Source organism: Thrips palmi, unplaced genomic scaffold, assembly GCF_012932325.1.
Source record: "Thrips palmi isolate BJ-2018 unplaced genomic scaffold, TpBJ-2018v1 HiC_scaffold_11, whole genome shotgun sequence".
Lineage (NCBI taxonomy): Eukaryota > Metazoa > Arthropoda > Insecta > Thysanoptera > Thripidae > Thrips > Thrips palmi.
In genome coordinates this window covers 3059734-3086799 of record NW_023144622.1, presented here as the reverse complement: position 1 = coordinate 3086799, position 27066 = coordinate 3059734, and the positions used below count along the sequence as shown (strand labels likewise).

The window sequence follows — 27066 nt, the reverse complement described above, 5'->3', positions numbered from 1 at the left end:
AATATCTTCGGGACTTACAGTTTCAGATTAGGACACTGCAAATTTTGGCTCTCAACTATGTAAAAAAGAGGAAAAATATAGCCTTTGCACTTTTTCCATGGAGCCTGTTTAATTTTCAGTTTAAAAATATATAAATATGGCAGAAGTTTCGTCCCCCTGTGCTTTGAGGTTCAAACCATTTAGAAATGAGATTGGAAACAAAAAGAAAAACACAATAACCAAACCATATCTACTCATCGATGCCATTGAATTTTACATTTATTATGAAAGACAGAGACAGGACATCACATTGCTGTATAAATACCTCAATAATTAAAAAAAATAATGTTAGAAGCTCTGATTTTGTCTCTATATTAAAAACTCACTTTATCAAAATGTGCTCGTAAAGATTGGGTCACAGAATACATGACAAAATCAAATTCTTCTTCAAGCGGAATGCTACACCTCTTGAAAACTAGAAACATGACAATAGAATTAAAATCACAAAAGATAGTTTACTTTACTTGAAACAAATCTCGAATAGTTTGTATTTTTGCATAGATCATGCATGCATAAGAGAAAGCCACAGGATATTCTCAGATCCATACAAAGGAACAACATGTTCACCATCATTTTTCGCATTTTAGAATGTCCACTTAGATAAAAACAGATAGGCTGATTACAGCTTTTGAATAAAACGACAAGTGCACAAACTTGTCAACATTACCCAAGGCACAATACATGGTTCGTAAAATGAAGTTGACAACAGTATGGACTGAAGGCACAACTATACTACCTAGATAAGGTAACCTTTCTCATTTGATCTACTTCTTCATGAAAGCTTTTGTAATTGTTAGTTTCCATGTAAGGTAGTATTTTGCATACTATGCTAGTACCAAGAAAGGGGCTTAAGTTAATTCCACTTAGAATAGTTGGCAGGCACCAACCATGGAGAAAGGTAACTAAGCTAAATTTTACATTTTCGAAAAGTAACTTCATGTGCATTTACTTAATAAAGGTCCTAAACAGAAAAGGAGTCCATGCAAACTTGCAAAAATTTGAAAGTTTATGGAAACAAGTTTATGGGGCCAACTTTACACACATGAAAGGAGATAAAATATGTGTGAATGTTACAGTAACCATTCTGAAGTACTATAATAAAAGGAAAATAAGTTACACATTTTTATTAGGAACCAGGATACAAACTATTTTCAGATCACATCAAAATCACGAACAATTCGAGTTAAAATTATTCGCAGCTTAACACTATTACATGTCATGGCTGGAAGATATTTCATAGAGGCCTTATGCAAAACGATTGCAAGTAATATCATACAACCATTCAAATCATGGTTATTTTAAGAGATGCCTTTGTTCTGCATAATCACACACACTGACACAGGAACACAAGAAAACTCTAACAGAAACAAATGCTCACAGGTAGTCACTTATACACTTACACTCACATTCAACATCACACACACATTCTGTATTTTGAAAAATGCACTTCGCTGCATTTTATCATCAAACAGTCCACACTCAAAAAAAAAAAAAAAAAAAAAAAAAAAAGAAATTAAATTACAACACAATAATTTAGTTGATGTGATTTTTGAATAAAGAACTTCCTTTTTCATGTCTTACCATAAAAGGCTTGCACAAACCAACACATAGTACATTATGGTCATTACAGTGATTGACAAAACATAGCCAAAACTGGGTGGTAAGTTAAATTGATTATTGCCATCAAAGCTTTAACTCTCTTGACGATTGCATTCTGGGATACAAAACAAGGGAAGTTGCACTGAATTAATTTTAAGGGAAAGAAACAGGCTACAAAGTTTGGAAAATTAAGGACAACAGGCCTGCTGCTTCCCTTATCCTGTTCTTTCTGAACTTACAACTACTTTTTGGCACGTCTTTGGTACACAATGGAAATTGATGTTATTTCCCAAATGAATGAGCAAGTCCTTAGTTCAAAAATCAAGCATATTACTTTAAGTCAAAATAACATTCAGCAAAGTGAGGAGTTGGAAAAGAAATGAGGAACATGCTCTTCATCTTGTACCACATTTGAGCCCTTCTACAGTTTGAAACATAGCAGAAGACTATCAAATGGTTGGCTATGTAACTACTGTACGCCAAGCATCCAAGCATGTGACAGTCTTAAATGCCTGTTTATTAAAAAACAAATTGACGGTTTATGATCTTCCACAGCCATTCCATCTTGCATATCAAGGCACCAAACCCTTTAGATATTTTTTTCTTTTATCTACAAGGGTATGAAAATTACATTAGTATTTGAAACATTAGCTTAATAACCCAAGATGAAGGAAGCCAAATCTTACCAAGATGCCTCAAACAAGATTAGTCGCCAACATCTAAGTCTCCGTCTCCAACCAGATACAGAAACTGGAAAGCAACCGCCAGCAAGCTGATTCCCAGAAGATCTCCCATGGAAGTGAGGTAGGGGATGGCAGAGTTGTCAGGATCAATTCCCCTTTTCCACATCCAGTGGATAATAATGTAAGCCAAGTACAGTAGAACAGCAACCTGGAGAAAATTAATGCAATCAATATGGGAAAATGGACGGATGGCTTAAGTCCTTACATTACAAGGAGGCAAAGTGGAACTTACTTGCATGACAGCAACACATAAGTAAATAACTACAAACATGGGAGTCATAGAGGTGTGACCAGCTTTCATATATTTAATAGTGTAGATGAAAATGAGGTGACCCGGGACAACCATACTCATGAGGACTCGCGTTGTTCTTGAATGAGTACCTGAAAAATCACATAGCAATTGGTAAAATATCTTAATGACAAACCCTGATAGGATAGCGACTCGATGACAAAAAAATCAAAACAAAAAAGAAAAATAAGGCATTGTTTCTTTCTTAATCTGACAAAATTACATCTACTTGACAATTTTCAATCCTTTTCTTTTTAAGTTTTAGATTTGCTGAAATTTAGACATTTGCCCTGAAAATGAATCATGCTCCTTAACTTTGTACACTGGTAATAATTTTTATCACCATTCAGTATCAAATTACAAGCATACCAACAACTATGAATAGCATCAAACTACTGCATTACTGAATATTATTCAAATTACGCTCCTCCACCTGTTCCTAACAACACTCTTCTGCTACCTATTAAACCACACCTCAAGTCGCAGCTACTACCCAGGTAAAGCTTTTGGTGAGCAATATAAGATTGCACCACAATCTACCAACACAATTGTTTGATTCTACTCAGGCTGATTACCTTTCATCTTTCTCTCTTCTTCAATGTTAGCTAGAAAATTAGTTATTGGAAAATTAATAAAGTAAAGAAGTACTACGCCTTTTTAAGTTGTTTAAGAAATAATCCTAAAGGCATAAAAGCCAGCATTAACTTGATAAAGAGATTATTGTTTTAAGGTTTTGCTTGTACCTTTGCCAAAGAACCCAGCCACCGGTGTGATGAAGATTGGATCCCTATGCGTGTCCAGGTCTCCAACAGGGCCATGACGATGCAAAGAAGTTGAAATTCGGCTGGCTTGAACTGCAACTAAGTTGCCTCCCACGCCATTGATGACTGGTTGAAAAACTGCGATGCCCTCAAATCTTGAGACCATATAATCCAATATGAGACCTCCAACACTGAAACAAAGAATGAAAGATAAGAAACACTGTCATCTCAGATAATTAAATTTCCAATAGAAAACAGAACTATCTTGTTACCTGCTGATCATCATTGCCAAAACAACTGGAGTCCATCCAGTGTAAAGCACTTCTCGTGTTTGTTTATTTTTTTGAGCGATGTAAACCCAAAGGGGTACAAGTGTTATATAAGTCATGATTATTAGAGGTGCCACCCAATCTTGCTTTCCTGCACCAAAAAAAAAAGAGAACGACATTAACATAGTTCTTTGCTTTCTTTTTGTTACTATGTTTCAGAAAATTGAAATTGTTCCAAAATTAACCTACCAATACAATAGTATAACTCTGTCGATACATAGGAGAGAAGAGATAGAGAAGTTATGTCTCCAAGACTTGCTGCGATTGGTGTTGCCACATTGTCAGGATTTATATTGCAATGTCTTGAAAATACGATGACAGCAGCAGTTATAAGACCTAGGAAAAAAGGAACAATTTTATTCTTCAAATAATACTAAACGTAGGTATAGACAAAGAACCCAGTAGTTTTATTGGAAAATTACCTAGTACAAAGCTGGCGATAGATGCGGTGACAAGACTTGAGGCGCACAACAGGAGAGCATGGTCCAGCTCCACTGAGTGTGATTTGAGTCCACCCATTACTATTGCCACAACGGATCCAAGAAAACCCACAACTGTGGCCTGGCACTAAAATTTCAAAGATTTTTAACATGAAGTTGAAAAAATGATTGTAAAACAGACACTGTACTGTAAGTAAGTTCCATGTAGCTTACCTGGATGAGGGTGAGGTTCGATACAATCATACTCCATTGTTGTCGTGATGTGTCCATATGACCCAAGTTGGCTTGAGTTGAGAGGCGTGATGCCAGAGTCATTTCTAAGTTACCTTTGAGACCCAGCAATGCGGGCACCAGTATAACAATTTCTGTTATTTCCTCAAACACACCCCAGTGCTAGAATCAGAGACATACATGTAAGATTAAAATTTTTAATGATGATGATATAAGAGCAAATAGTTTTGACAAGTTTGCTGAAGGAACAGGGGTCTGAAAACTTGCCTGAACAGCATCAAGAACCAGGCCAGCTCCAACCATACCAAATCCCGCAATGAGGAATGGTATGAAAACTTGGATTGCAATGCTGAAGTATGTTTCCATGTTAGGAGGATCTTGAAGTGGGATGGGACCATCATGGACAATGCCATTCCCTGGTAGTATCTTTGTTTCCACCACCACATCTGGTAGTCGTTTCCCGCCTCCCTCCGAGTCAGCGACCCCCTCCAGGGCATCGACTAATGTCAGCTCTACAGACTCGTCTCCCCCCGCCATTGTTGAACCCAGTTGTGAGTAACGGCCCTTTAAGGCAGCTGGACCATGACCTCCTGTGCACACCCTGAAACAAATAAAAAGAGTGTCTAAAATTTGAAAGAAGAAATCTAGAAAATATGGTCAAGTTTGGTGGGTGACCGATCATCAACCTGATAATCTATTTGACAAGGGAAAACCTAACGACAGGGATAATCCTGATTGACCGATGGAAACAACAACACCAACGTAGCAATAATAGCTGGTGTATTCACCTGACAAGGGATAGATGCCATAACCTGAAGTTAACTCAAAGCACGCAACCCTCTGAGAAGCATTTCCAGTGTTTGGCCCCAGGACAGTTCAACACAGTCCAAGCCACCAAGTGAGATGACAACACACAAGAAGCCAAGGCTTCTGCCAGTTTGGTACAGTGATTACATAACCCGGCCAGGACTTTGCCATACTGAGGCCCAGACTTGTGTTGTGGCTCTGCCACCAAAGGACACTTGAAACTGCAGCTTATCTGCAGCAGGATGCGGCCAAAATTAACGTGCAACGCCGATCGTCTCGAGAGGGTGACGCAACTTGTGTCACCCAATAGAGAGAGATAAGGACGAGGAAACATGGACTGCAGTGCAGTGCGAATCGCCATGTGAGGGCGAGGGCGAGGGCGAGGGCGAGGGCTTGGACGGGGTGCGTCCTGAGTCCTGCGTCCCCAATACGCTTCGATCCGCTCCGCTCCGCTCCGGTGTGGCGGCTCACGCCTCACGCCGTGCGTGGCCGAGCCGCGCCGTCAAGCCCTGCCGCTGCCCCTGCCCGTGCCCCTCGGCCACGGCCCTAGGCAACCCGCACGCGTGTCAGCCGGGCCGGCTGCCTACTGCCTGCCCCTTGCACAGTGCATCGGCCGTCCGGCGGCTCCGCGAGGGTGGGTAGGGTCCAGCCGTCCAGCCTAGCGACCCAAGAGGGGCCCCAGACTCCGGGCCGGCCAGGGCTAGCCAGGACCAGCCAGGACGTGTCGACCCCGCCAACCCTTCGGGGCCCGGGGAGGTCACTGTCCGGGGGCAGCGCGTGTCGGACACGCGTGCAGCCTGCGCTTGCACACGCGAGGAGGCACGACGGGGTGCTGGACGAGGCCCTGGTCGAGGTCCTGGACGGCCAGGGCCGCGGCGCGCGGCAAGGCCAGCACGGCCGGCCCAGCCCTTTGTGCTGCAGGCGATGCACATCCCCTTTGTGTCTGACACCGCACGGCGCGCCACGGCGGTCGGCGGGGCGCTGCACTGCACCATGGCTGCACCACTGCAGGCACTGCAGCTGCGGAGAGGTTAGGGGTGCGGGGCCCCGACGGCCTCCACCGCGATCACACGCTTTGCCAGTTTTCCGCGCGACGACGGCACGGAAAACGACACCGCAGCAACTACAAGTGGGTCACACACGACACGGCACGGAGATTGCAAGGGAAACTCACTCAAGGAATGACCAGAATAGCGCATTCCGGGTACGCTCCTACGCGTTGACGGTTACATTTCTGACTGAATGAATGGACGGCGACGGCGGCACGGCGCGGCTGCGCGGCTCGGCTCCGTGTCCAGGCGGGGCGCCGAGCTGCGGGAGCGAGAGAGAGCGATGCGGCGGGAAGGTTCGATTCGTCCCGCCCTCTCACTCGCACCCTGTCGCCGCACCCCTCTCCGCCACCCCCTCACCCCGTCGCGGCACCCCGTCCCCACCCCCTCCCTCGGTAGTTCTACCGGCCCGCCGGGAAGGTGGCGCCACCGCGCAGCTCGCGCAGCACTCTCGGGACGCCGTTCTCGTCGCCTCGCCGCCGAAGACGAAACCGAACACTTCGGATTTGCTTCGGGTCCTCGGTTCGCGGTGGCTCGGATTATCCTTGGTCCCCCCCCCCCCCCTAGCCGAGTGTGTCGCGCGTCGCTTGGTGCTTTTGAACGGGACCGCGTGGTTCCCTTTTCTTCCCTTCAATGATTTCCGTGTCATTGACATTGGCCGCCAGCGGACTGATTCCGCGGCAGGCTTCTCTCTCTCTCTCTCGCACTCATGAGGCGTCCCGCACAGGTGCGAGAGAGACAGACGGAATCTCTCTGCAGGCAGGCAAGTGCTAAAAACAGCGTGACTGCAGCGTCTAGGCTGTCTGGGACCATGGCGAGGAGCAACTGTGCCAGGCGGGGACTGTTACCTCGCCTCTAGGGACCACCGCCAGGCCACCGCCAGGAGAAGCGAACCTGAAATATGCATCCTTGTGCCCTTGCTGGAGTATCCCGGAAGGAAGACTAGGGAGGTCTCTGTGAGATGTGGCCAATAACGAACTTCTGAGATGGTGCTCTATATGGTGTTCGGAAATTATTGTACAGAGGCCTGTAGGCAAATGAATGGCTGAAGTCTCCAGAAAGTCTCCGAAGTTGAAGTAGCCATTCCAGCCAGCGTCCGACACTTTCGTGACAGTTGTAAAGGCTTATAGCTCGGGAGGGGGAAACTCAGTGGCAGAAATAGACTCACGTGGAGTCTGCACTGGAATGGAATAGTCATTTTTGCAGTGACGTGTATGTTAGATTTCATTTATGGAGACTTTATCGAAACAAACTGAAAGCAAGCGGCCGTCCGCAAGGTAAGTGACGCTCTGAAAGTGACGGGGCACCAGGCCGCTCCACTGCTACACGAAGTAAAACAAGCCTAATAGCCGGCAGGCAGGTCGATGGATTCCTGGCATGAGTGACCTGGAATCCTAGCGCACGTGTCACCTGCGCCAACCTGCGCCTCGCTCCGTCACTCTCTCACTCGCGGGGCGTTGGGGCGTTCCGTTGGGCTGCGAGAGAGACGGGGGAGGCGCCGCTCGGAGTCGTCCTGTCGCGAGCCCGCGCCTCGGGCTGCGTCCGGAACGTTCTCTCCATACGCCACGCCGTGCCCATCCCAGCCAATCTCAAGACTGCTTCCGAGAGTCGTTTTCGTCGCGCTGTCTCTCTCGCACTCGTGGGGCGTCCCGCAGGGGTGCGAGAGAGACAGCGCGACGAAAAAGACTCTCGGAAGCAGCATGCTGAGTGAAACGGGCGGACAAGGGACGGACGGACGCGACATGCAAAATCGATACGGGTGTCTTGGCTTGGAGCCCGCCACTCGGCCCGTACCGCCACTCGGGCCGCCACTCCGCGGACCACCACACCACCACACCGCAATGCGATGCTAAGGACACGGCCGGAGTGTGACGCAGTGTTTTGTTTTGACCCGACATCCAGGCGCGGGGAGGAAGAAAAAGTCGCCATGGAGAATCGGGGGAAGGAAGGGAAGGGAAACCGGGGGAAACCCGGCCGACCATTGTGGTCGCTCTGCGTCTCTCACACTCGCGGGGCGTCACGGGGCGCAGAGGTGAGCGAGAGAGACAGAGCGACGCACAGTGGGCCAGAAGACCGGTGGAGGCGGCCAAAACTCTAGACGCGTCTTGAGCTCCAGAGTCGCTAAATGGGACTCGAACCGAACGTGTGACGCCACCAATGGATTGCTCTCGCGGTGCTGCACTGTCTTTTGTGTATGCACCGTGGCTTACGCCGCTTCGCCGCTTCGCGCCTTCGGGGCCCGGCGGGCCGAGAAAGAATGCTCGCCATTTCCGGAACGGGGGACCAGGGGAACGAGGAGGACTCGGAGGAGGAGAAGCAAGGCGAGTGCGAGGCAGTGCGAGGCAAGGCGTCCTGGTCCAGGGGCTGCGTCCGAAACGCGCCCTAGGGCGGCGACGATGCGGCCGGCTCGCTCTCGCAATCCACCGCCAGGAACAAAACAAAAAAAAAATACACGGAGGGCAGGATTTGTAAAAAAGGAGAGAAGTAAAATGAATCGGCCATTCGCCTGGTTAAGAGGCAAGTGCACTGACTTGCCCACGGCGTGGCGTGGCGGGGCGGGGCGGGGCGGGGCGGGGCGGGGCGGGGCGGGGCGGCGGCCACAGTGGCGTGGCACACACTCGCTGAGGTCGTCGACTCGTGTGGCGTTCACGTCTCATCGTAATTGGCGCCAACTCTTCAAGGAAAGGGAAGGGGAAAAGGAACAACACTGCGATTCCTTAGTCAAGTCAAGTCGCCCCGCGGCCGCCGAACTCCGGGGCGCCTGCACTGGAGGCGGTCAGTGTGAGAATGCGATGCCTCGATCAAAGTGCAGGGCCTGCTTCGTTGGCCGGACTGGCGGGCGAGGTCCGGGGAAAATGGATTTCCAACGAGGAAACGCGGAAACCAGCGCGCTACAGCAGTCTGCCCCTGCACGAATACGCGACGGGTACCGCCATCAGGGTACCGCCGAGCCGACACAAGTAGAAAAGCAGCACCCGGCCAGAGCAGCCGGCAAGAGCGCTCTGTGTGTGTGTGTTTGTGTGTGTGTGTGTGTGTGTGTGTGTGCGTGTGTCTGGCTGGGTGGTCCCGATCTCCCCCGCCCAGCCGCCCTACGTCGCGGCGGTATAGTAGTCGCTCCCCTGTACGGCCCATAAGCTGCCCCTCCTCGCCCCCCTCCGCCACTCACACATACATTGAAGCGGTGTCCGGGACGGCAACCTGGACGGGACGGGGACGGGTCTGGAGGCTGGGTCGGGATGACGATAAGGATGCTGAACTTCGCGCGCGCGGCAGGCGCGGCCACTGGGCGAGGCGAGGCGAGGCGAGGCGGCGCGGTGCAAACAATGTCATCTCTCTCTCCCTCTGGACCTGGACCTGGTCACCAAGGCTCGCCGCTTCGCCGAGGCTGGCCTGGCGTAGCCTGGCGGCAGGATGGCCACCCTCCGCCCAGCAACAGGCCAACAGGTCGGACCGGGACGCGGTGGCGACTGCACGGACTGCAGCGCGGTGACCCGAGCGACCTGGCCCACCTGGCCGCCGCCGTCAAGTCCGTGAAGCTGAAGCAGAGGACCCCGCCTGACTCGGCCTGACTCCGAACAGTGGACCGTCGGGCCGTCTCTCTCGCACCGTGCGGAGTCAGGCTGCGGCGGCGGCGCGGCGGCGTCTGCCGCACGTGGCGACCTAGCCGTCAACGCCTCTCGTTCCACTCCGCGTCCTTGGCGCGGCCTCGGCCTCGTCCTCAGCGCCGTGCTCCGCGGCTCTGCGTTCCACCACTTGCTATCCCCACGCCCCCTCTGTCTGCCCTTGGCCCACCCCGTGTCCTGCTCGCGCGTCCGAGGCCCAAAATCCAAGCCACACCTGGCTGGCCCGCTGGCCCTTGGGCTGGCCGCGCGACGCGCGGGTGCCGTTGTGGAGCGGGGCGAGGGAGGGGGAGGGGGGTCGAGAGGTCGACGTACGCCTCATCCAGAATAGCGTGTTACCCTCCCGATCTCGGAGACTCTCGGTGCCGCGGTGCCGCGTGCGGCGAGCAGCGGCGAGTTGGCAAGTGGCCTTTCCGAGGGCAGCGGCGACGCGGCGACCGAGGCGGCGACGCGCGAACGAACCGCGACGCGAGTCGGTTGCACGGACGGCTGGACTCGGACGCCTGGCCGCCTGGCCGCGTGAGCCAGGAGCCTGCAGACTCATTCCGAGAGTCGTTTTCGTCGCTCCGTCTCTCTCGCACTCATGGGCGCCTCGCATAGGTGCGACAGAGACAGAGCGACGAACACGACTGTCGGAATCGGCATGCTGCACCGCCGCGCCGACCGCGATAGTTGGACGTTTGGAACGGAGTTATCGTCACGGCCTCGGCGCTTCGTCGCCGTCCTGGCCAGCCTGGTCAGCCTGGTCACGCCCCGAGGCAACGGAGACGAACAACGTGATGCTCGAGACCCGGAGTGCGAGAGAGACAGCGGCGAACCGCTGCGCGCTGCGCGAGGCGAGGCAGCGATGACAGGGGCGAGGCGGGCCGGCCCGCGCTGCACCCCTGCGACGCAGGCCGAGGGGAGGCCTACCTGCAAGGCGCTCTGCCGCCGCAGCTAGAGTCAGCCGCAGCCGCCTGCTGCAGCTCTCCGCCCTGCAGACTGATTCCGAGAGCCGTTTTCGTCGCTCTCTCTCCCGCACACATGGGGCGTACCCTGTAGGTGCGAGAGAGACAGAGAGCGACGAAAACGACTCTCGGAATCAGTCTGCCGTCCGTCCGCCCGTCCGTCCGTCCGTCCGCCGCAAAGCTTTAACTCCTCGCTGAGCCTGCCTGGCCTGCCCGGCCTGAGCGCGCTGTGCTGATTGGCTGATTGGTAAACGCCGCGAAGCGCGAACCATCGCGCGCGAACGGTCCGAGTGTGACTCATGACGTAAGGCCGCCAGCACCGCCAGCACGCCGTTTTTAGGCTGTCTTTGCGCTTTCCGAGAACAGCAGGCAACACAGTACAAAACCGAGTGCAAATGAAGACATCGCCGTCGTGGCAGCCTGGCTCAGGCTGGCTGGCACGGAAAGCTTTCTTCGAGTCCGTCCGAAGCGGCCTTGACTAGAGACTAGAGAAGAGGCAAACGCCAACCAAATACTTCCACTCGTGCAAACACTGTGGCGCACGCAGACTCACACAAACCACGCACACCTTAATAAACGCTAATAATAACCTGCTTTAAAACGGTTGAGACTGGGTGGGGCCGGCGTCGGTACCCGCAAAGGGCGAAGACCCGCGATCCGGTCCCTCCCCCCACCGGCTCGGCATATCTTTTCTCTGGAAGGTCCAGTCACGTTATAAAACAATCATCTTGCTTCGAGGACCGCCAGCGTCCCAATAAATTAGCACCAAATTAGCTTAAATTTTGTTGTTTGTGTTTAGCAGCACAGGAGAATCTCCAGGTGGAAATAGCAGAGAAAGGCTCCTACGACCTACTGTACGGCCCAAGCAGCGGATGGACAAACAAGTAGAAGAAAACAAAAACTTGATGAGACTGCTGCCCGGTCGCCAAACTAGTTCCACGCGTCCATATGGGTAATGGGTGTCCCCGGGGCCGTGGACAACAGCCGCCATTGTTGTCGTAGGTCAGGAGCAGCGCCAACCTTCGCCGACCCTAACCTACTCCGACCCTAACCTGCTCCGACCCTAACCTAACCTTCGCCCACCCTAACCTTACCTACGGCGACCCTAACCTAACCTACGCCGACCCTAACCTAATCTACGCCGACCCTAACCTAACCTTCGACGACCCTAACCTACCATACGACGACCCTAACCTAACCTAGGCCGACCCTTACCCGGCCTAAGCCGACCCTACGCGACCCTACCTCCTGACGAGGGCACTTCCGGAGAACATGTTGGAGGCGTTTCCGGTTGGCGGGCAGGCCGAGGGCAGGCCGAGGGACTCTGTCGTCCGCCGAGAGGACCGTCGTTAATCCGTAATCCGTTACTGGGAGTCGATCCGCTGCCGTTGGTGCCGCGCGATGCCGGCCGTTACATTTCGACTGGCGAGGGCCGCTGCGGCTTCGCTGCGCCTACACTGAGATTTGATGATATCTGCCGCCGATCGGGCACGCGCTGCGCCGCGCTGTGTATGCACATGTGGCACCGCGCCGCCGCACCAAACGGGAAAGAAAAAAAAAGAAACAGAAGAGGAGTAAGTGACGATTGCAGTCGATTGGGGCATCAGCTGCCGAATGAGCAAATATGGGGTGGGGCCGCCGCAACAGACTGACAGACGCACACGGCGGATATTTGAATCGACGGGATAGCTCGTCGCTCGGCTCGACAGGCGTGTGGTCGTTGTGACCACAAAACGAAAATGGAAAATCTGAAAAATGAATGGGCATGACGAGGACTTGAACCCCTGGAACGGATGGGAGGGAATGGACTAAGGGATAAGGGGCCGTAGTTGTTGTTGGTGTTGTTGTTGTTGCCGCTGTCGGGGATAAGGTGACAAATGGCCAACCGTCCGAGACACAACAAAAGCAACCAAAGCGTCGCCGCCCCGCCCAGACACCGTCTATCTCCCCACGTCACGCCCGGGTCACGTGACCATCGTGGCAACACTGTAAACCGACCGAGACCGAGAAGACTCCCTCGGTATTCTATCCTTTTCCTGGGCGCGGGTTATGGCCGCAGAGTCCGGGAGGTCCGGCCCGCACGGCCCCGCCTTAGGCCTCGGCACGTCCGTTGACATGTCGCAGGCAAAAGAAGAGGCCGTCTCTCTCTTTCCCCCCAGGACGCCCCATGAGTGCGTCAGAAACAGAGCGATGAAACGATCCTCTGGAATCGCTCGGCAGGTAAACGATCCCATGACCTCTGACTGCGTGCCGCGGCGCGCCGCGTGGTGCTGCGTCTGCCAGCCTGACACGCTGGCTGCCTGCTTCTAGGAGCCGGGCAGGGCAGCTGGGCGGCCCATGTCGATCAGTCCACCGCACGCATTACTTGTCGTCTCTGCAAGATTCAAACTACGCGAGTACTCTGCAGTACGATGATGCGCCACGCCGCCGCGCCGGGCGGCCAGCCTGGGCGTCCTGGGCCCCGGGGCGGCGCCAGGCGGCGCGAGGGCGAGACGAGAGGCTTCTTTGGCCCTGACCCTGGGCGAGCCTGGGGCGAGCATGAAGCGGGTACTCGGGTATTAGCGCCGGGCAGAACAGGGCTTTGCGTCGCCCTGTCTCGCTCGCACTCATGGGGCGCAGGGCGGCAGGGCACGGACAACGGCGTGACCCAGCCACTTGCTCCCGCCTGCGACAACCCATGCAGAACCGCCATCGAGACTCGTCTCGGCAAGTACCTCATCAGCTAGAGGTGTAAACCAGTCAGGGGCTTACCATGCAGGCGCTAGATTCTGCCGGAAGTAACTCCACGAAAAACCGTGCCCACCGCAGCCTGCAGGACAGGTGTCTTTGGTCTGAACGAGGCCTGGCTGGAAGCCACGATACAGTACCGCGGGGTAAAACTTTTAAAAAGATACAGTAGGTGTCAGGAAGTGAGACTGGACGGCGGTACGGCGGCAGGGAGGAGCCGCCCAACTACAGTGCTGTCCGCAGCGCGGCCAAGACGCTGGCCAAGACGCCACGCGAAACGGAGCCAGGTCGTGATGCACACAATAGTACTTGGCGATCGAAACGCCGCCTCGAAACACCGAAACGCGACCCGGACGCCTCCTCGGCGCACCTCCCCACTGTTGCGCAACCCAACCTGCCAATAAGGGCGAGCCGTGACATTCACAGTGGAGTGACTCCGCGCAGCGCTCTCGTCGCTCTGTCTCTCTCGCACCCTCACGGAACGCCCCGCGAGCGCAAGGGCCCACTGCACAGTGGGCCAGAAGACCGGTGGAGGCGGCTGAAATTCTCGACGCGTTGTGGGACTCGAACCGAACGTGTGACCAAACCAATGGATTGCTCTCCGAGCGACGAATAGAGTGGTGGGGTAACACGCTCGGTTCGACTCCCATTTAGCGACTCTGGAGCTCAAAACGCGTCTAGAACTTCGGCCGCCTCCACCGGTCTTCTGGCCCACCGTGCACTGTCAGTGCCCCGTGTGTCCGCGGCCAATCCGCGCCCATTCGCCGTCCTTCACTGCTCCTTCACGGCCCGGCACACTGCTTCCAAAGACTGGCTGCGTCTCCCTCGCACTCACGGAGCGTGCCGCATCGAAACACAGGCGCGGCGTGGCGCGGTCCGAGGTGCCGCCTGAGGTGCGCGGCGCCGCGTCCACCGCGGCCACGCCTTTGGCTGCCTGCGGCTCGCTTCCGACGCCGGGCCGTCGCTCTGTCTCTCTCGCACCCCTGCAGAACGCCCCATGAGTGCGAGAGAGACGGGACGCTGCACGCGGCTGCACGCCTCGGTGGGGAACTCCGACGCCACACGCGACAAGGCGCGCAATTCACGGCTGCAGTGCGACGGCGCGACGGCGTGCGCGGCGCAGAGCTTCCTGTCTCTCTCGCACCCCCTGCCCACCCTCCGAGCGCGAGAGAGACAGACAGCCTCGGGCACAGCGTCCACGTAGTACGTAGCACTGTGTCACCGCGTCCAGCAAGCGTCTCCCAGCGCAGCCATCCTGGCTCGGCACAGCTCGGCACAGCCCACGGCTTGGGCCGCGCAGATTTTGAAGCAGGCGTGCCAAAATGGAACTGAGCGGCGAAATTTCCTCGTCTTTCAAAGTTAAAGAGACAAGGGGCAGGCATCACAGCAGGACGCACCGCGCTTTGCTTTTCGCAGATTCAAATTAATTTGGATTGGGGGCGCGGGCTCCTCGTCTCCTAGTCGAGGTTGATTCACACGCATCCTGTTGAGCGGCTCGTCGACGCACGCCGAAGCTGGCGAAGCAGGCCGTCAAGAAGCACGCAACGCGGCGGGGGCGGTGTCCGCGGCGCGGCCCTGGCCGCAGATACGCCGTTGTGGCGGCGACGCGACGCGACGACGCCATCCTGGCCCGGACCGCGGCCTGGACCGCGGCCTGGACCGCGGCCTGGCCGGCCGGACAGCGCCGGTTCTTGTTATTGTCACCAAGGACACAGTTGTCACACGTTGAGTTGGTGACGAGACAAGACACTCACGGCGCGGAACTGCGGAGGTTACGCTGGGCCGCCGCTGACCCAGTCAACGCAGAGAACCCCGTCTGCCCGGTCAACCAGTCAACCCCGGTCTCTCTCTTTCTCTCTCTCGCACGCGCTGCGTGGGCGGGGGCGCGGGGGACGCGCCGCTGACTACTACCCCCCCCCCTTCCCCCCTTTGCCAGCGTCGTCGCCGTGTTGACGTCGTCGCGGGGGACGCCAAGTGTTGATGCCTCGTTGGACGCCTCAGAGGGTCAGTAGGAGGCTGCGAAAAAATTGGTTGGAAGAAACCTTGTTTCCTCAAGTCTGGAACACCCGCTCGGCAGTACTTCGTGTGTGCACTGTACTCGCTCAACTGAGTGCCCCCTCCCCCGGCTTTTCCTTTCACTCTCAGCCAACCACAACAATATATAAATGCAACTGCAGGCCTTGCAAAAAACGGCAAAACATGGTACACACTAGCTCGCTGCTGGCTGCTCGAGTGAGCCACTTACCCTGCGTGTGTTCCGTCTCCGCTAGACTCGCAGCTGCAGGCCGGCGGTGCGTGGGCGTTCCCTTGGGCGTTCCCGTGGGCGTTACCGTGGGCGTTCCCTTGGGCGTTCCCCAGGGCGTTCCCGTGGGCGTTCCCCAGGGCGTTCCCGTGGGCGTTCCCGTGGGCGTTCCCGAGGGCGTTCCCCTGGACGCTCCCCTGCAGGTGGCCCTGGAGGTTGCCCTGGTGGGCGCCTTGGTGGTGGGGCCCTTGGGGCCCATGGGCGTGCTGCCGCGCGGCGGACGTCATCTCGCACTGCTCGTGGTGCTTGCCCGCACTGCACGCACGGCCCCCCGAGCACGCGGACGCGGCGGGCACGGCACTGGGAACGTCATCGGCGTCCTTTTCGGCACGCATTCGCCGCACAGAGTCCTGTCCATCCTGGCCGAGCGGGCCAGTACAGGGTGAGTCGGCCACGGCCCTCGACGCGGCCCTCGGCGAGGCCAAGCGCGGCCCGAGCCACCCCGTCGGACCGCCCTGGCCGCCCTGGCCCTGGTCGGCCGTCAGCGCCGTCGGCAGCCCAGCCGCGCCGTCCCCTTGCGGCGGTACTTCAGTCCCTCTGCACGTGCCCGGCAAGCCCTCGTCGGCCCGCGGGCATCGGGGCTGCGGACCTGCGGCCTGCGGTGGTTGTCGAGCTCGCGGCACGCGGTCGGTGCTGCAGCGTGATTGGGGCGCGCGCACTCGCGGCACGACGGCGTGGTCGTTACGGCGTGGTGGTGACGAGCGAGTCACACGCCCGTCCGCGCCACTACACTGGTGCACGCGCCGCGGCGCTGGGCAGTGGGCAGGCTCAGCCTCAGGCTGGGCAGGCTGGGCTGCAGCGCGAGGGCCAGGACGAGGGCCAGCACGAGTCCGCGGGGAGCAGCGCCGAGTCCAAGTCCGACGAGTCCAGCGCGACGTCCACGGCACGGCCACTGTGTCTGGGACACGCTGTGTCTCGGACGGTCTCGGACACGCCGCACGGCCCAACGCCAAACGGCCCCACGGCGCACCGGGGCACCGGGGCAGGGGAGGAGGGGAGGGGGAGGGGTAGACGATTGGGAGAACGGATTGCGGGGGAGGGGCGGGGTGGTAATCATGGAGACAGAGGGTCTGCAAACAGGGTAATGGGGGATGGCGGGGACGAGCGCGGGGATGGCGAAAAGGGATAATGCGAGGCAACGCGTCGCGGTGTGGTCGCGGTGTCCGCGTGGGTGAAAAAGTCCATTTCTAGCGGAGAAATGTCTGCACCGCCGCTACACTGCCGTCAGTCGCCCTGACGGCACCAGTTGCAACCTGCGACTCAAGTTACGGGTGGCCTTCCCGACAGTGTGACTTGGGGTCGTGGACGGAGAACGAGGAGCTCCAATTTTCCAACTGGATGTACAGTATTTCTACCAATACATTCAAAAATGGAAAGGAAATAGGAAATTTGAGGGAAATGATGTCACCTTATTCTTTACGAGACACACAGCATGACAGCGTTGACATTCCTCTTAGCAGTGTGTAGTATAAAAGACAAAGGGTGTGGGATGAAGACAAATGAAAGATAAAGGGCGAAGGCCAGAGACTTGAGTTGATGCGGCCGATAGACTGCTCGGGCTCAGTCGCGCGTTAAGGCCGTAACCTGCAGGGGCGTGCGTGCGTTCAGGACGGTCCAGGACCGGTCAGGGCCGGCGTCCGGGGCCGGCGTCCAGGGCCAGACCAAGTCCTCGACAGGGGCAACGGGGCGCAGTCTCGGGCGCAGTGGCACACGGCGCGGCCAATTGGAACGTTGTCTCTCCCAGAGCGGCGGTGGCAGCAGGCTGGCTCCGAACAATGCTTTCGTCGCTCTGTCTCTCTCGCACTCATGGGGCGCCCCGCAAGGGTGCGAGAGAGACAGCGCGACAAGCAGTGCCAGGCTGCAGGGCAGGACAGGCCGAGGGCAAGGCAGGAACCACTGGGGCAGGTTCGCGTGCACTTGTGTTGCTTGTTCCTCTCCCCGCTCGACAACGCTGCTCCGAAACCAAGACGGCTGCTCGCGCACCCTAGCAAGGACATGCCAAGGAAGGTCCAATACCGGCGCACTGTAGAGGGAGTGCGATAAGCCGGACTGGATTGGAAGCAGTGGTCGGCCAAAGTCAGCCCAAATAAGTTTCCAGACATTTGGCCGTCCTGGCGCGAGGCCGGCCCCGCGTCGTGCATGCTTTCGCGCTTCGCGTCCATGAATCCCTCCGCCCGATCCCGTCCGCCCGTCCGCCCGTCCGCCCCGTCGTCCGGGCGAAGGCGCGAAGGCGCGAAGGCGCGAAGGCGGGATTAAGATTTATCACTGTGTCATGTGGTGTCGCTGTGATAGTCCTTCCCTTCGGGCGCGGCGCGGGGTCTGGCGCGGGGTGCGGCGGCGTGGGGGGTTGTCGCGGTCGCGGTCTTGGTCGCCGCCGCGCCGCGCCTCGCGTCCCTCGTCTTCGTCCTCGGCCCGGTAAGGCCCCGCCAGGGCCCCGCAGGGCCCCCTCCGCCCAGCGATCCGAAGCCTTAAGGCTAAGCCAGGGCTAAGCTCTGCTAAGCAGCCAGGATGTGGAAGTGACGCCGTGTTTTCTCGTGACCAAATTGCACCTCCCCGCCCCGCCCCGCTCCGCCGCCTCCGTTCCAGCAGTTTGGCGCGCCGCGTCGCGCCGCCGCCACGCCGCGGCAAAAGACACAAGACACTCCGTGACGGTCAATTCGTGAAAACTGGTCTCGTTTCGTCGTTTGACGGGCGGCATTAGCGGGATTAGCATAGGATGCGCGCTGCCGTGGCTGCCGGGCCTACACTGCTCTGTCTCTCTCGCGCTCGCAGGGCGTGCCAGGCGTGCCGCTGGGGGTGCGAGAGAGCGAGAGGGCTGTCTGCGCACGGCGTGGACTTCACCTAGCTCTGTCTGCTTGCCTGCATCCCCCAGGAGGTGGCGATGGCGGGGCCGCTGAGGTGTGCTCGCCACCGTGCCGTGTTCTGGTGACGCCCGACTCCCAGCCCCCCCTCCCCCTCCCCCGGCACGGCAGCATCCATGGGGCCGCCGCGTTTGATTGGATAAACTGCGACACCATTGTGGCTATTATCAAGCCGGCCATCAAGTGGACCCTGACCGAAATAGTGACACCTCTCCTTCACACCTCCAGGCACTCCAGGCGGGCCCGCAGGTCCGCCATCCGGGCTGGAGCGTCTCCAGTGTGCTGGAGGGAGTGCCGCCCTTCCAGTGCCCACACCGGGAAGCCCCACGCCAGGAAGGCCGCGGCGGGGAAGGCCCAACGATTCGCGCGGGAAAATTGAATCGGCTCTCACCGGGAAGTTTGTCTTGACGCGGACCGCTAGGCATCGCCGCGCCGGAGTCATCTCAGTCGCGGTCTTTGAGGGAGCGCGGGCAGCGCCCCTGTCAACGGATGGCTAGGCAACCCAGCTGACATGGTGCCTTCTTGACTTGACTTCCTCCACTCAAATATGTAAGTGCGAGAAGAAGGCTAGAATAATGTGATGGAGATGACCAGAGAAACAAACCAGAATTTGCTGATTAATTTTGTTTATTTTTTAAATTTTTGAATGCAACAAGAAGTATGAAGAAAATAAGCTCAGTAACGGATCCACAAATAACCATGCACGTGACACATCATCCAGTTTGAATTACAATTCAATTCCTTGAGTTGTCTTTAACTTAATCTGACTAGATGAGACAATCATAAAAATAGTAGGTTTACTTCAAAAGCTACCTTAAAAACTCTAACAAAACATACCTCTGAATTTTTAAGTATACATAATACTGAAAATAATTTATTATAACTGACTTTTAACATCTTTGCATAACACTGGCACTTATGGTGCATGAATTATAAGGGATAAGCTTGGAGTTGGTACATTTACTTGATTTAGTAGGACATTTTGCTGAACTAGAAGACCTCCAATGAGCGACTTACATGCATCTTTTTCTGGCAGACATCTTAACTAGGTATTCAAAAGCTTAATTAAATGTGGTACAATTAACTCTGAATAGCAATTCATCACAGTTTATACAGAAATATTAAATAGAAATGTTTAGCTTCCAATCCCAAACGGTTTTCTGAGCTAATGACAAAGAACAGAAACAGAAAGTTAGAAATTAAGTGCATACAAATTGCAGGAGACCATCTCACATATAGACTGTCCTATACCACTTTTTAAATGTCTCTCCATTGGCAAGGAAAAATTTGACAAAGAATAAATCTACAGTGGTAAATACAGAGTGATCTATTGACGCTATTTTCACCTCATCTTCTAGAGTATGCCTTTAATCCTGAACGATTGTAATCAATCAATTTTGAGGGATTTATCAAGCTGTTTATAATAAGGCAATCACTGAGACACAAGAGTAGGGTGCGTCCACAGGTGAGTTCAGAGATATGGAAATGAGAAGGCTCAGCATGAGACTCTAGTGTGAACCAAGTACAAAATGTGGTTTGATTGTAGAAAGCATTTACTATGCACGCTTGAATTTCAAATCAATAAAACTGTTTCTACAATAACCTTCCTTTTTGAAAGAAGGTTTTTTTTTGTTTCTTATTAGTTTTTGAAAAAGGCAACTTACACAAATCTTATTAAGGAGCTATTCTAAAACCAACACTTCTTTCCAATAACTTACTACATTCAAAGACGAACATACACCCTTTAATTAACAAAAGATAAGAGGGAGGCATAAGAAAACAAAATTGATTGAAAAGATCTATCTCACTCAGAACAAGAGCACTACAAACATCCACTAGTTCCTTTAGAAACAAATTTTAATCAAAACAAAAAAACAATAATCATCACACTTCATGTAGTGGCAACATTTATTCATTCATCATTTAATATATTTGCCAGTACATCTATTATGCACTAAAAAGCACAACGATCCTGTTCTATGTAGGGTCAAGTTACACAATTTGTTGTTTTTCACAAAACTCTTTGTCAATTAACAAAGTCCGATTAAAAAAAAAAAAAAAAAATGGGTTGGCAACAGTACAACTCTCAGGACAAGGCCGCATACTTCAAATAATTAACTGTTTTTTTGTTGTTGTTTTAAACAGCGATAAAACACACGTGGTGTTGCTCACTCTTTGTTTTAAATTGACATAGCAGCTCTACATTCATTCAGTAATTGCATAGCTTGTAAAATATTTTATACCTTCCAAACAATGGTTTGGAATCTTATAATCAGAAGGAATTATTTCCTTTAACCCTGAAGTTCACTATACTTTTACATTAGCAAGCAATGAACACAACACCATCACATATTGCTTTTTCAAACAAGATGCTTAGGAGCTGAGCTGACAAACAAATTGCATGTGTGAAGAGGTCTTTTAGCAAAATAGAACCTGGCTTACTTGAATTAACAAAAAGAGACTGTAGTTAGCTAAAAGCACCCTTAAAACATAGCAGGGCTTCTTAAAAGTTTTAACAGTATACAAAGTGTACTCCACCTTTTCAATCTTCATTGATGACAAAAATCACAGACAAATAATCATGAAAATATACCCTGTATATTTCACAGCACTCTAATGTGAAAAACATATTTCAACTCATTTTTCATAAATATTGCTGTTTGCATATTGCATAAGTTACCAATAACTTTCAACCAACTAGCCAGACAAATTCACACATACCATACGCACTTTCTACATGAAGGGGAAAAACAAAAAAGACAAGGTAATTACTTAACGGGGGATAATGTTTGTCAGCTGAGCTCATATTCATCACAGAACAGGTCAGCTAGTCACAATTAAATTTTATAGCACATGGAGTAATCAAAATGGTTTACAAAATTAAGTGATTTCTTTGGCTACATATATATATAACACACGAAATAGATAAAAATTCTTATGATTCAACAGATGATATTATCACTCACTATATTATAAGAAGAGCTAAAATTTAAATAAGGCACATAGCTATTTGTTTGGTGTCATTCTGAAACATCAATTGAACAGCTATCCCGAGAACCAACAACATTGATCCAACAATATGCCACACAAGGCAACAGAAGAAACAAATCTGAAATCTAACAGATAGAGTAATTACTGGTAGATAGGTAAACATTGTAGGTTCTACAGATCTAGGACATCACAATCAATCGAAGTTTAGATAAAATGAACACCTCTGGCACACTCAAAACATGACACAAAGATTTTGAGTAACTTGAAGATATCAACATTTGTAAAATCTCTTTTTTATAACGAACTTAGAATTACAACTAATCAAAAAGCTTAATTCTATTTCTCAGTGCAGCGCCCACAAATATCTAACCAAGACAACCTACAGATGAATTTCAACAATATAACTTGCAATAACAAAAAGCGCTGTTTGGAGGTTCACAAATAAATGCCAAATATATGATTTAAGCTCCAAGCCTGGCCTTCCAAACAGCAATGACCAAAAGTCACTATGATGAAACTGCACTTTTGCACTAGGCTCGGCCGCACTCAGCCAAGAACAAGAAGGTCCAAATGACCACCTCTGGAGAACAGGTCAGAACTGATTCAATGAAAGTGGGACACATTATTTGACACAAAGCACAATGGATTTCAATGCAAAACTGCAAATATTTTCTCCTCTTTCAGCCGGTGGCTATGATGAAAAGACTAATAAACAAGGGTTGCAGTTGCTTTCGTCACAAACTCCTGCAGTTATTTTTTTTGTTAATGAAAGCCCTCAACCATGTCAGTAGAGTAACAGCTTCACATTAAAAAGCAAATTGAAATGCAGATAGAAAAAAATAAAATATATCCAGAAAAGGATTTTAAAAAGAGCAAGCACGGAGCTTGTAAAAAATAGCAGATGTGCTGGTTGTGTCGATCTGCTCCATATGTTATTAAAGCTATATTACATGCACTATAACAAGTAAACGAAGTCGCCAGCCTATACACTTAACATTAACTAAGACACAAAACAAGGCAACAAATCAGCTTGTGATTTCCAATTCAATATAGCTCAGATAAAATATTCCTCCTTTGCCCCTGAAGATGCACAAAATTGATTTGCTGCGTGAGAGCACTTGTTACCTTCGTAGTTTCACCTCCAAGCCATGCATTAGGTAAATGCAGGCCTGGAAAGCATTTATCAGAGCACCGAGCACTGTAACACATACAGTAAAAGCAGCATGTTAAGTACAATGCAAAGCAATACAATATTTACAACATATAATGGAAGTCTATGAAGACGATGGAGTGGAAATATTTGGGCTGAAACTCACAGCATTCTTTTTGTGGGATGAGGATGTGGGGGAACCTGCTGGATTAGGAGAGCAGGTCTCAACACTGCGAACAGGGGTTCCATGATTGCATTCAGATGGATTGCAAGAGCATGGTGGTGATGCCTGAGAACTTTTCAATGGGGCCTGTTGTGTCTGCTCCAAAAGTTGTTTATTAACTCTTTCTTCTTCTGCAACTCCATCCAACTCTTGTTTGTGCAGCAAACGAGCCAACTCCTCACTATTAAGTTAAAACAAACACAAAAGAAAAATAAGAGTCGTTATATGATTATTGAACATATGTTTACCCCAAACCAGACAGTAAAGTAGAGCATCAATATCAGAAAAGCGTCTGTTGATCCAAAACATCTGATCAGAAGAATCAGGGCACGAGTATAGTAAAAGAGTTCAACAAATAGTCTAATATTAAATTCATGCACTTAAAAAAGTGGATTGACTAAAATTTAATGTTTTAAGAAAATTTGCCATCATTTAATTTAATATGAACATCATACAATATTTGCCCAACTCTACTATGTTGAATGCCACAGTGTGAAAATAAATTGAAAATCAGAAAGTAAACATGCTTTTAAAGAAATTAACTGGCAAGACTCACTCTGAAAGTTCAGACAGGTCCTCATCGGGATGAGACTTTTTAACATCATCCCATGATTCATCAAGACGCTGCATATCTTCTTGCAATGCCAAAGCCACCATATAGCTAGACAAGGAAAGTTGAAGCCAATGCCACCATTACATTCAACTCCACAAACCCAACACTAACAATAAAATAATTTTACAGACAAGACAAGAAATTTGCAGTGTTCAAAAACAAAAAAATGCATTCCGAAACATGCAATCCCAAGGTCACATTTAATGGGCACAGGAAAAATTAAAAGAAGGAAAAGGCAAGGAGCTGGGAGGAAACTGGAGAGGACAGTTGCGAAGGGACAGGAGGTGGAAGCATTCACTCAATCTGAACCCAAATAGGACGTGTACTTGATCACACTTGCACTGCAGCATTTTAAAGCATTACTTACTCTTGATCAATCTGAGACATAGTTGTTGCTGCAGGGGAGAAATCTGATGTTGTCTTTGGTGGGACATTTTTGAAGTCACTATCCACAAACATGGAGTCGCCTTCAATATTGCAAAACATTTCCCAAACCACATTATACTCATGGAGGAAACCTTGGTCTGTCACTAGTAGAAAAAGTTCATTTTGCACCTGAAATACATAAATAAAAAAAATAACGTCTCAGACAAAAATAAATTATTAGCAAAAAAATTGAGTTAGAATAAAGGAGAGAAAAGAGAGAAGGCAAGTTCTCATGATGCATTTACTTGTTGAGTGCTCTGCTGTCTACTTGATGTTGGAACCTAAAATCAAGGAGAGAATAACAAATGATGTACTCCTCTTTTGGGAATTCAATATGTTTTAGTAACAATTGAGAGGGCATACCCTTCGTTTGAATATTGTACTGAAATGGTTGTTCCTGAAGATAACAGCCAGCTCATTATCAGCCATAACAGAGTTCAGTTCACATAATCCATGATATGTCAACTGGGAGGCGCTGCTTTCAAGAAATTGTTCTGCCAATAAAGCTGAGGGGCAAAAGAGAGAACGAAGAGAATAACAACTGAAGCATAAGTCGGCCAGAGTTAGCAATTCAAGTCAGAATATACATACCTCTGGTAACTTTAGTAGAATCATCAGCCATCTTATCCTGAATGATCATCTCCACTAACTGATTATATCCCATATGTCCTAGAGCTGTTACCGTCTCAGTTGCTTGAGGATCGACAACCCAGCCATGGTACAGGGAAATGTCGAGTAAATCAAACACAGTGCATGCCTCAGTAAACTCAAAATGAGTAACCCTACATTTGTAAAGAGAGAAAAATGGTTGTTATTGACATGATAGGCTTGACCCAGAGTAGCAATATTTTCAAGGAATGGTCACAGGGACACAAAGTCACACTGAACATACCCCGTAAATTTAACATTGACATCAAGGCCAGAATGCAGCTGAGGGAGCAGAGACATTGCATCATGCATGTTTTGTTCAAAGTTCCGCATTATCTCTTCAGAATTATCCTTAAAAAAATAATAAAAGGAAATTTAATGAAAGACTCAAGTTAGTCAAAAGCTAAAAATAAATCGATGTCTATGTTGAATATGTCACCTCTGGTCTACTTTCAACAATGTTGTTTGCAACATGAGTCAGAAGTTCCTCCGACGTGATACTTGATGCATTTGCCGAGAGCTTCATTTTACCCCGAAGGAGGAGGATATTTGCAATAGCTATCAACGGGCAAGGTCCATTCTGGTTCTGTGTTATGATGGGAGTTTTGTGTTCATGCCACATAATCCACTTCAACTGGTATTCTTCAGGACCTTTACTTGATGAGACAGGGCTGCTTTCTGATGAAGACTTCTTGCTGGTCTTAATGTTGGCTTCAGAACTGGCCACAGGCTCAATTGATAGTGAGTTCATTTTCTGAGCTGTAGTTTCTAGAACACCATCTTCTTGAGAAGTGCAAATTTGTACTTTTAATTCTGTACTATCTGGTGAAGCAGGCGAAATACTTTTGGCTGTATGAGCGCCGCTGGATTGAGTGTCTCCTTCATTTATGGCAGAGGCAATGGCAGTTCTTCCCATTTCAGCAGGTGAGGAATTTGAGGATGATGACTCAGACTGAAGCTACAAGTAAGAAATAAGAGATGGAGTACAATTAACGGTGATTTTGTTCTTTTCATTAGAGTAGAAAAAATACTTACCACAGATGGTTGACAATTCCCAACTTCATCTGTGAAGCCTTTGGCAGGATGAATGTCCAGGGATGACTCATCCATGTTGGCGTTGGCTTGTCCTGCAACTAATGCAGGCAGATTATTCACTCACTTCCCTTTGTATTATTATCAAACCAAATCAAACATTCATTGAGAAAATCTCCTCCAAACTTCTGTTTATTAGTACACCAATAACAACACGTTGAAGAGAGAGAACAAGGTAGAATATTGGTTGAAATTTATTGAAAAATATTATTTCCTCAGCATAATTCAACTCTTGACATGTACAGCCCTTTCCGACGAAATACGACGCAAAATCACAAAAGTGGTCGGAAAGTTGGGTTAGGTCTTAGAACGTCAGTTTAGAAACTTCCATGTTTCATCAATTCGATCGTACGTTATGGTTCAAATTCTGACCATTCGAAGAAAGAAAGTTAAGGAGTATGACTGAGGACATCCGAAACAAGCCAAGTCACAGGTAAGGGTAGGGTTTTACAAGGTTCAAAATTGAGAGGCACAGAAAACAAAGGGAGGCGCAGGGTCGCAGCGACTGCGCGTCCGAATCGAAAGCATAGGGGAGGGCCAAAGTACTTACCGATTAAATTACAATCATGTCAATTCCGCGTGGCAATGACAATGAAGCGTTCGCGACAGACTGAGGGGAGGAGGTACTCGGTTCGTTGATGGAAACCAACCAAAACACAAGCACGTCACTGGGACAGATTTATTGGCCTTCCACGGACATTTTCCTCCAGCTACTGTTGTCGCCTCCGACTGATTTCAAACATTTACTGGGTACCCTTCACTTTGCTGGGCATGACAATGATGAACAACGCGATTATCTTCACGACAAATAAACTCAATACTATGAACTTGAACGTCTCTCTATCACGCCCATTCACATTCCCTCCCTCTTAAATTTGGCTAGCCTCATCCCTCGAGGCGGGAAGTTTGAATTCCTGGCATCAGTTGAGGAGCGTGGACAGTTTTGTCCATGAGGACAGATTGTGAATGAGTGGATGGGGGCCAAAATTAAGTCGTGCTCTAATGGCGTATAAGCGAGTTCTGTTTAACCATTAGAAACGCCTCGTTTTCGTTTAATCAACTTTTTAAACACGGCATTATTTCTCCCATGGGATATTTTGACAAGGCGCTGGATAGGGGTGCCAACTAAAAGTGAAGACGAATTTTGTTTTAATTTTATTTATTTCAGATGATTTGGGG

The 27066-nt window shown here is 50.9% G+C and overlaps 2 protein-coding genes across 7 annotated transcripts; both read right to left on the bottom strand.

Annotated features, from left to right (window-relative positions):
- Positions 1-1148: 1148 nt before the first annotated feature.
- Positions 1149-16145, bottom strand: LOC117639456 (solute carrier family 41 member 1-like). 5 transcript variants are annotated; one of them, XM_034375121.1, is made up of 11 exons: positions 15827-16145; positions 4699-5032; positions 4414-4593; positions 4183-4327; positions 3950-4096; positions 3704-3851; positions 3414-3622; positions 3246-3275; positions 2614-2762; positions 2325-2529; positions 1149-2248 (listed from the first exon to the last, which is right to left on the bottom strand). In XM_034375121.1, the coding sequence occupies exons 1-10, from the start codon at positions 16108-16110 to the stop codon at positions 2344-2346; spliced, it is 1812 nt and encodes a 603-aa protein (XP_034231012.1). In that variant the 5' UTR covers positions 16111-16145; the 3' UTR covers positions 1149-2248; positions 2325-2343. The 5 variants fall into 5 exon arrangements, with proteins under 5 accessions (XP_034231012.1, XP_034231014.1, XP_034231015.1 ...); XM_034375123.1 differs by lacking the exon at positions 15827-16145 and adding an exon at positions 12100-12320; XM_034375124.1 differs by lacking the exon at positions 15827-16145 and adding an exon at positions 6413-6531.
- Positions 16146-19353: 3208 nt separating this feature from the next.
- LOC117639413 (ubiquitin carboxyl-terminal hydrolase MINDY-1-like) lies at positions 19354-26781 on the bottom strand. 2 transcript variants are annotated; one of them, XM_034375031.1, is made up of 11 exons: positions 26438-26781; positions 25831-25928; positions 25235-25753; positions 25040-25146; positions 24739-24929; positions 24511-24653; positions 24393-24428; positions 24089-24276; positions 23665-23769; positions 23052-23289; positions 19354-22933 (listed from the first exon to the last, which is right to left on the bottom strand). In XM_034375031.1, the coding sequence occupies exons 2-11, from the start codon at positions 25903-25905 to the stop codon at positions 22919-22921; spliced, it is 1617 nt and encodes a 538-aa protein (XP_034230922.1). In that variant the 5' UTR covers positions 25906-25928; positions 26438-26781; the 3' UTR covers positions 19354-22918. The 2 variants fall into 2 exon arrangements, with proteins under 2 accessions (XP_034230922.1, XP_034230923.1); XM_034375032.1 differs by lacking the exon at positions 23665-23769.
- Positions 26782-27066: the final 285 nt, after the last annotated feature.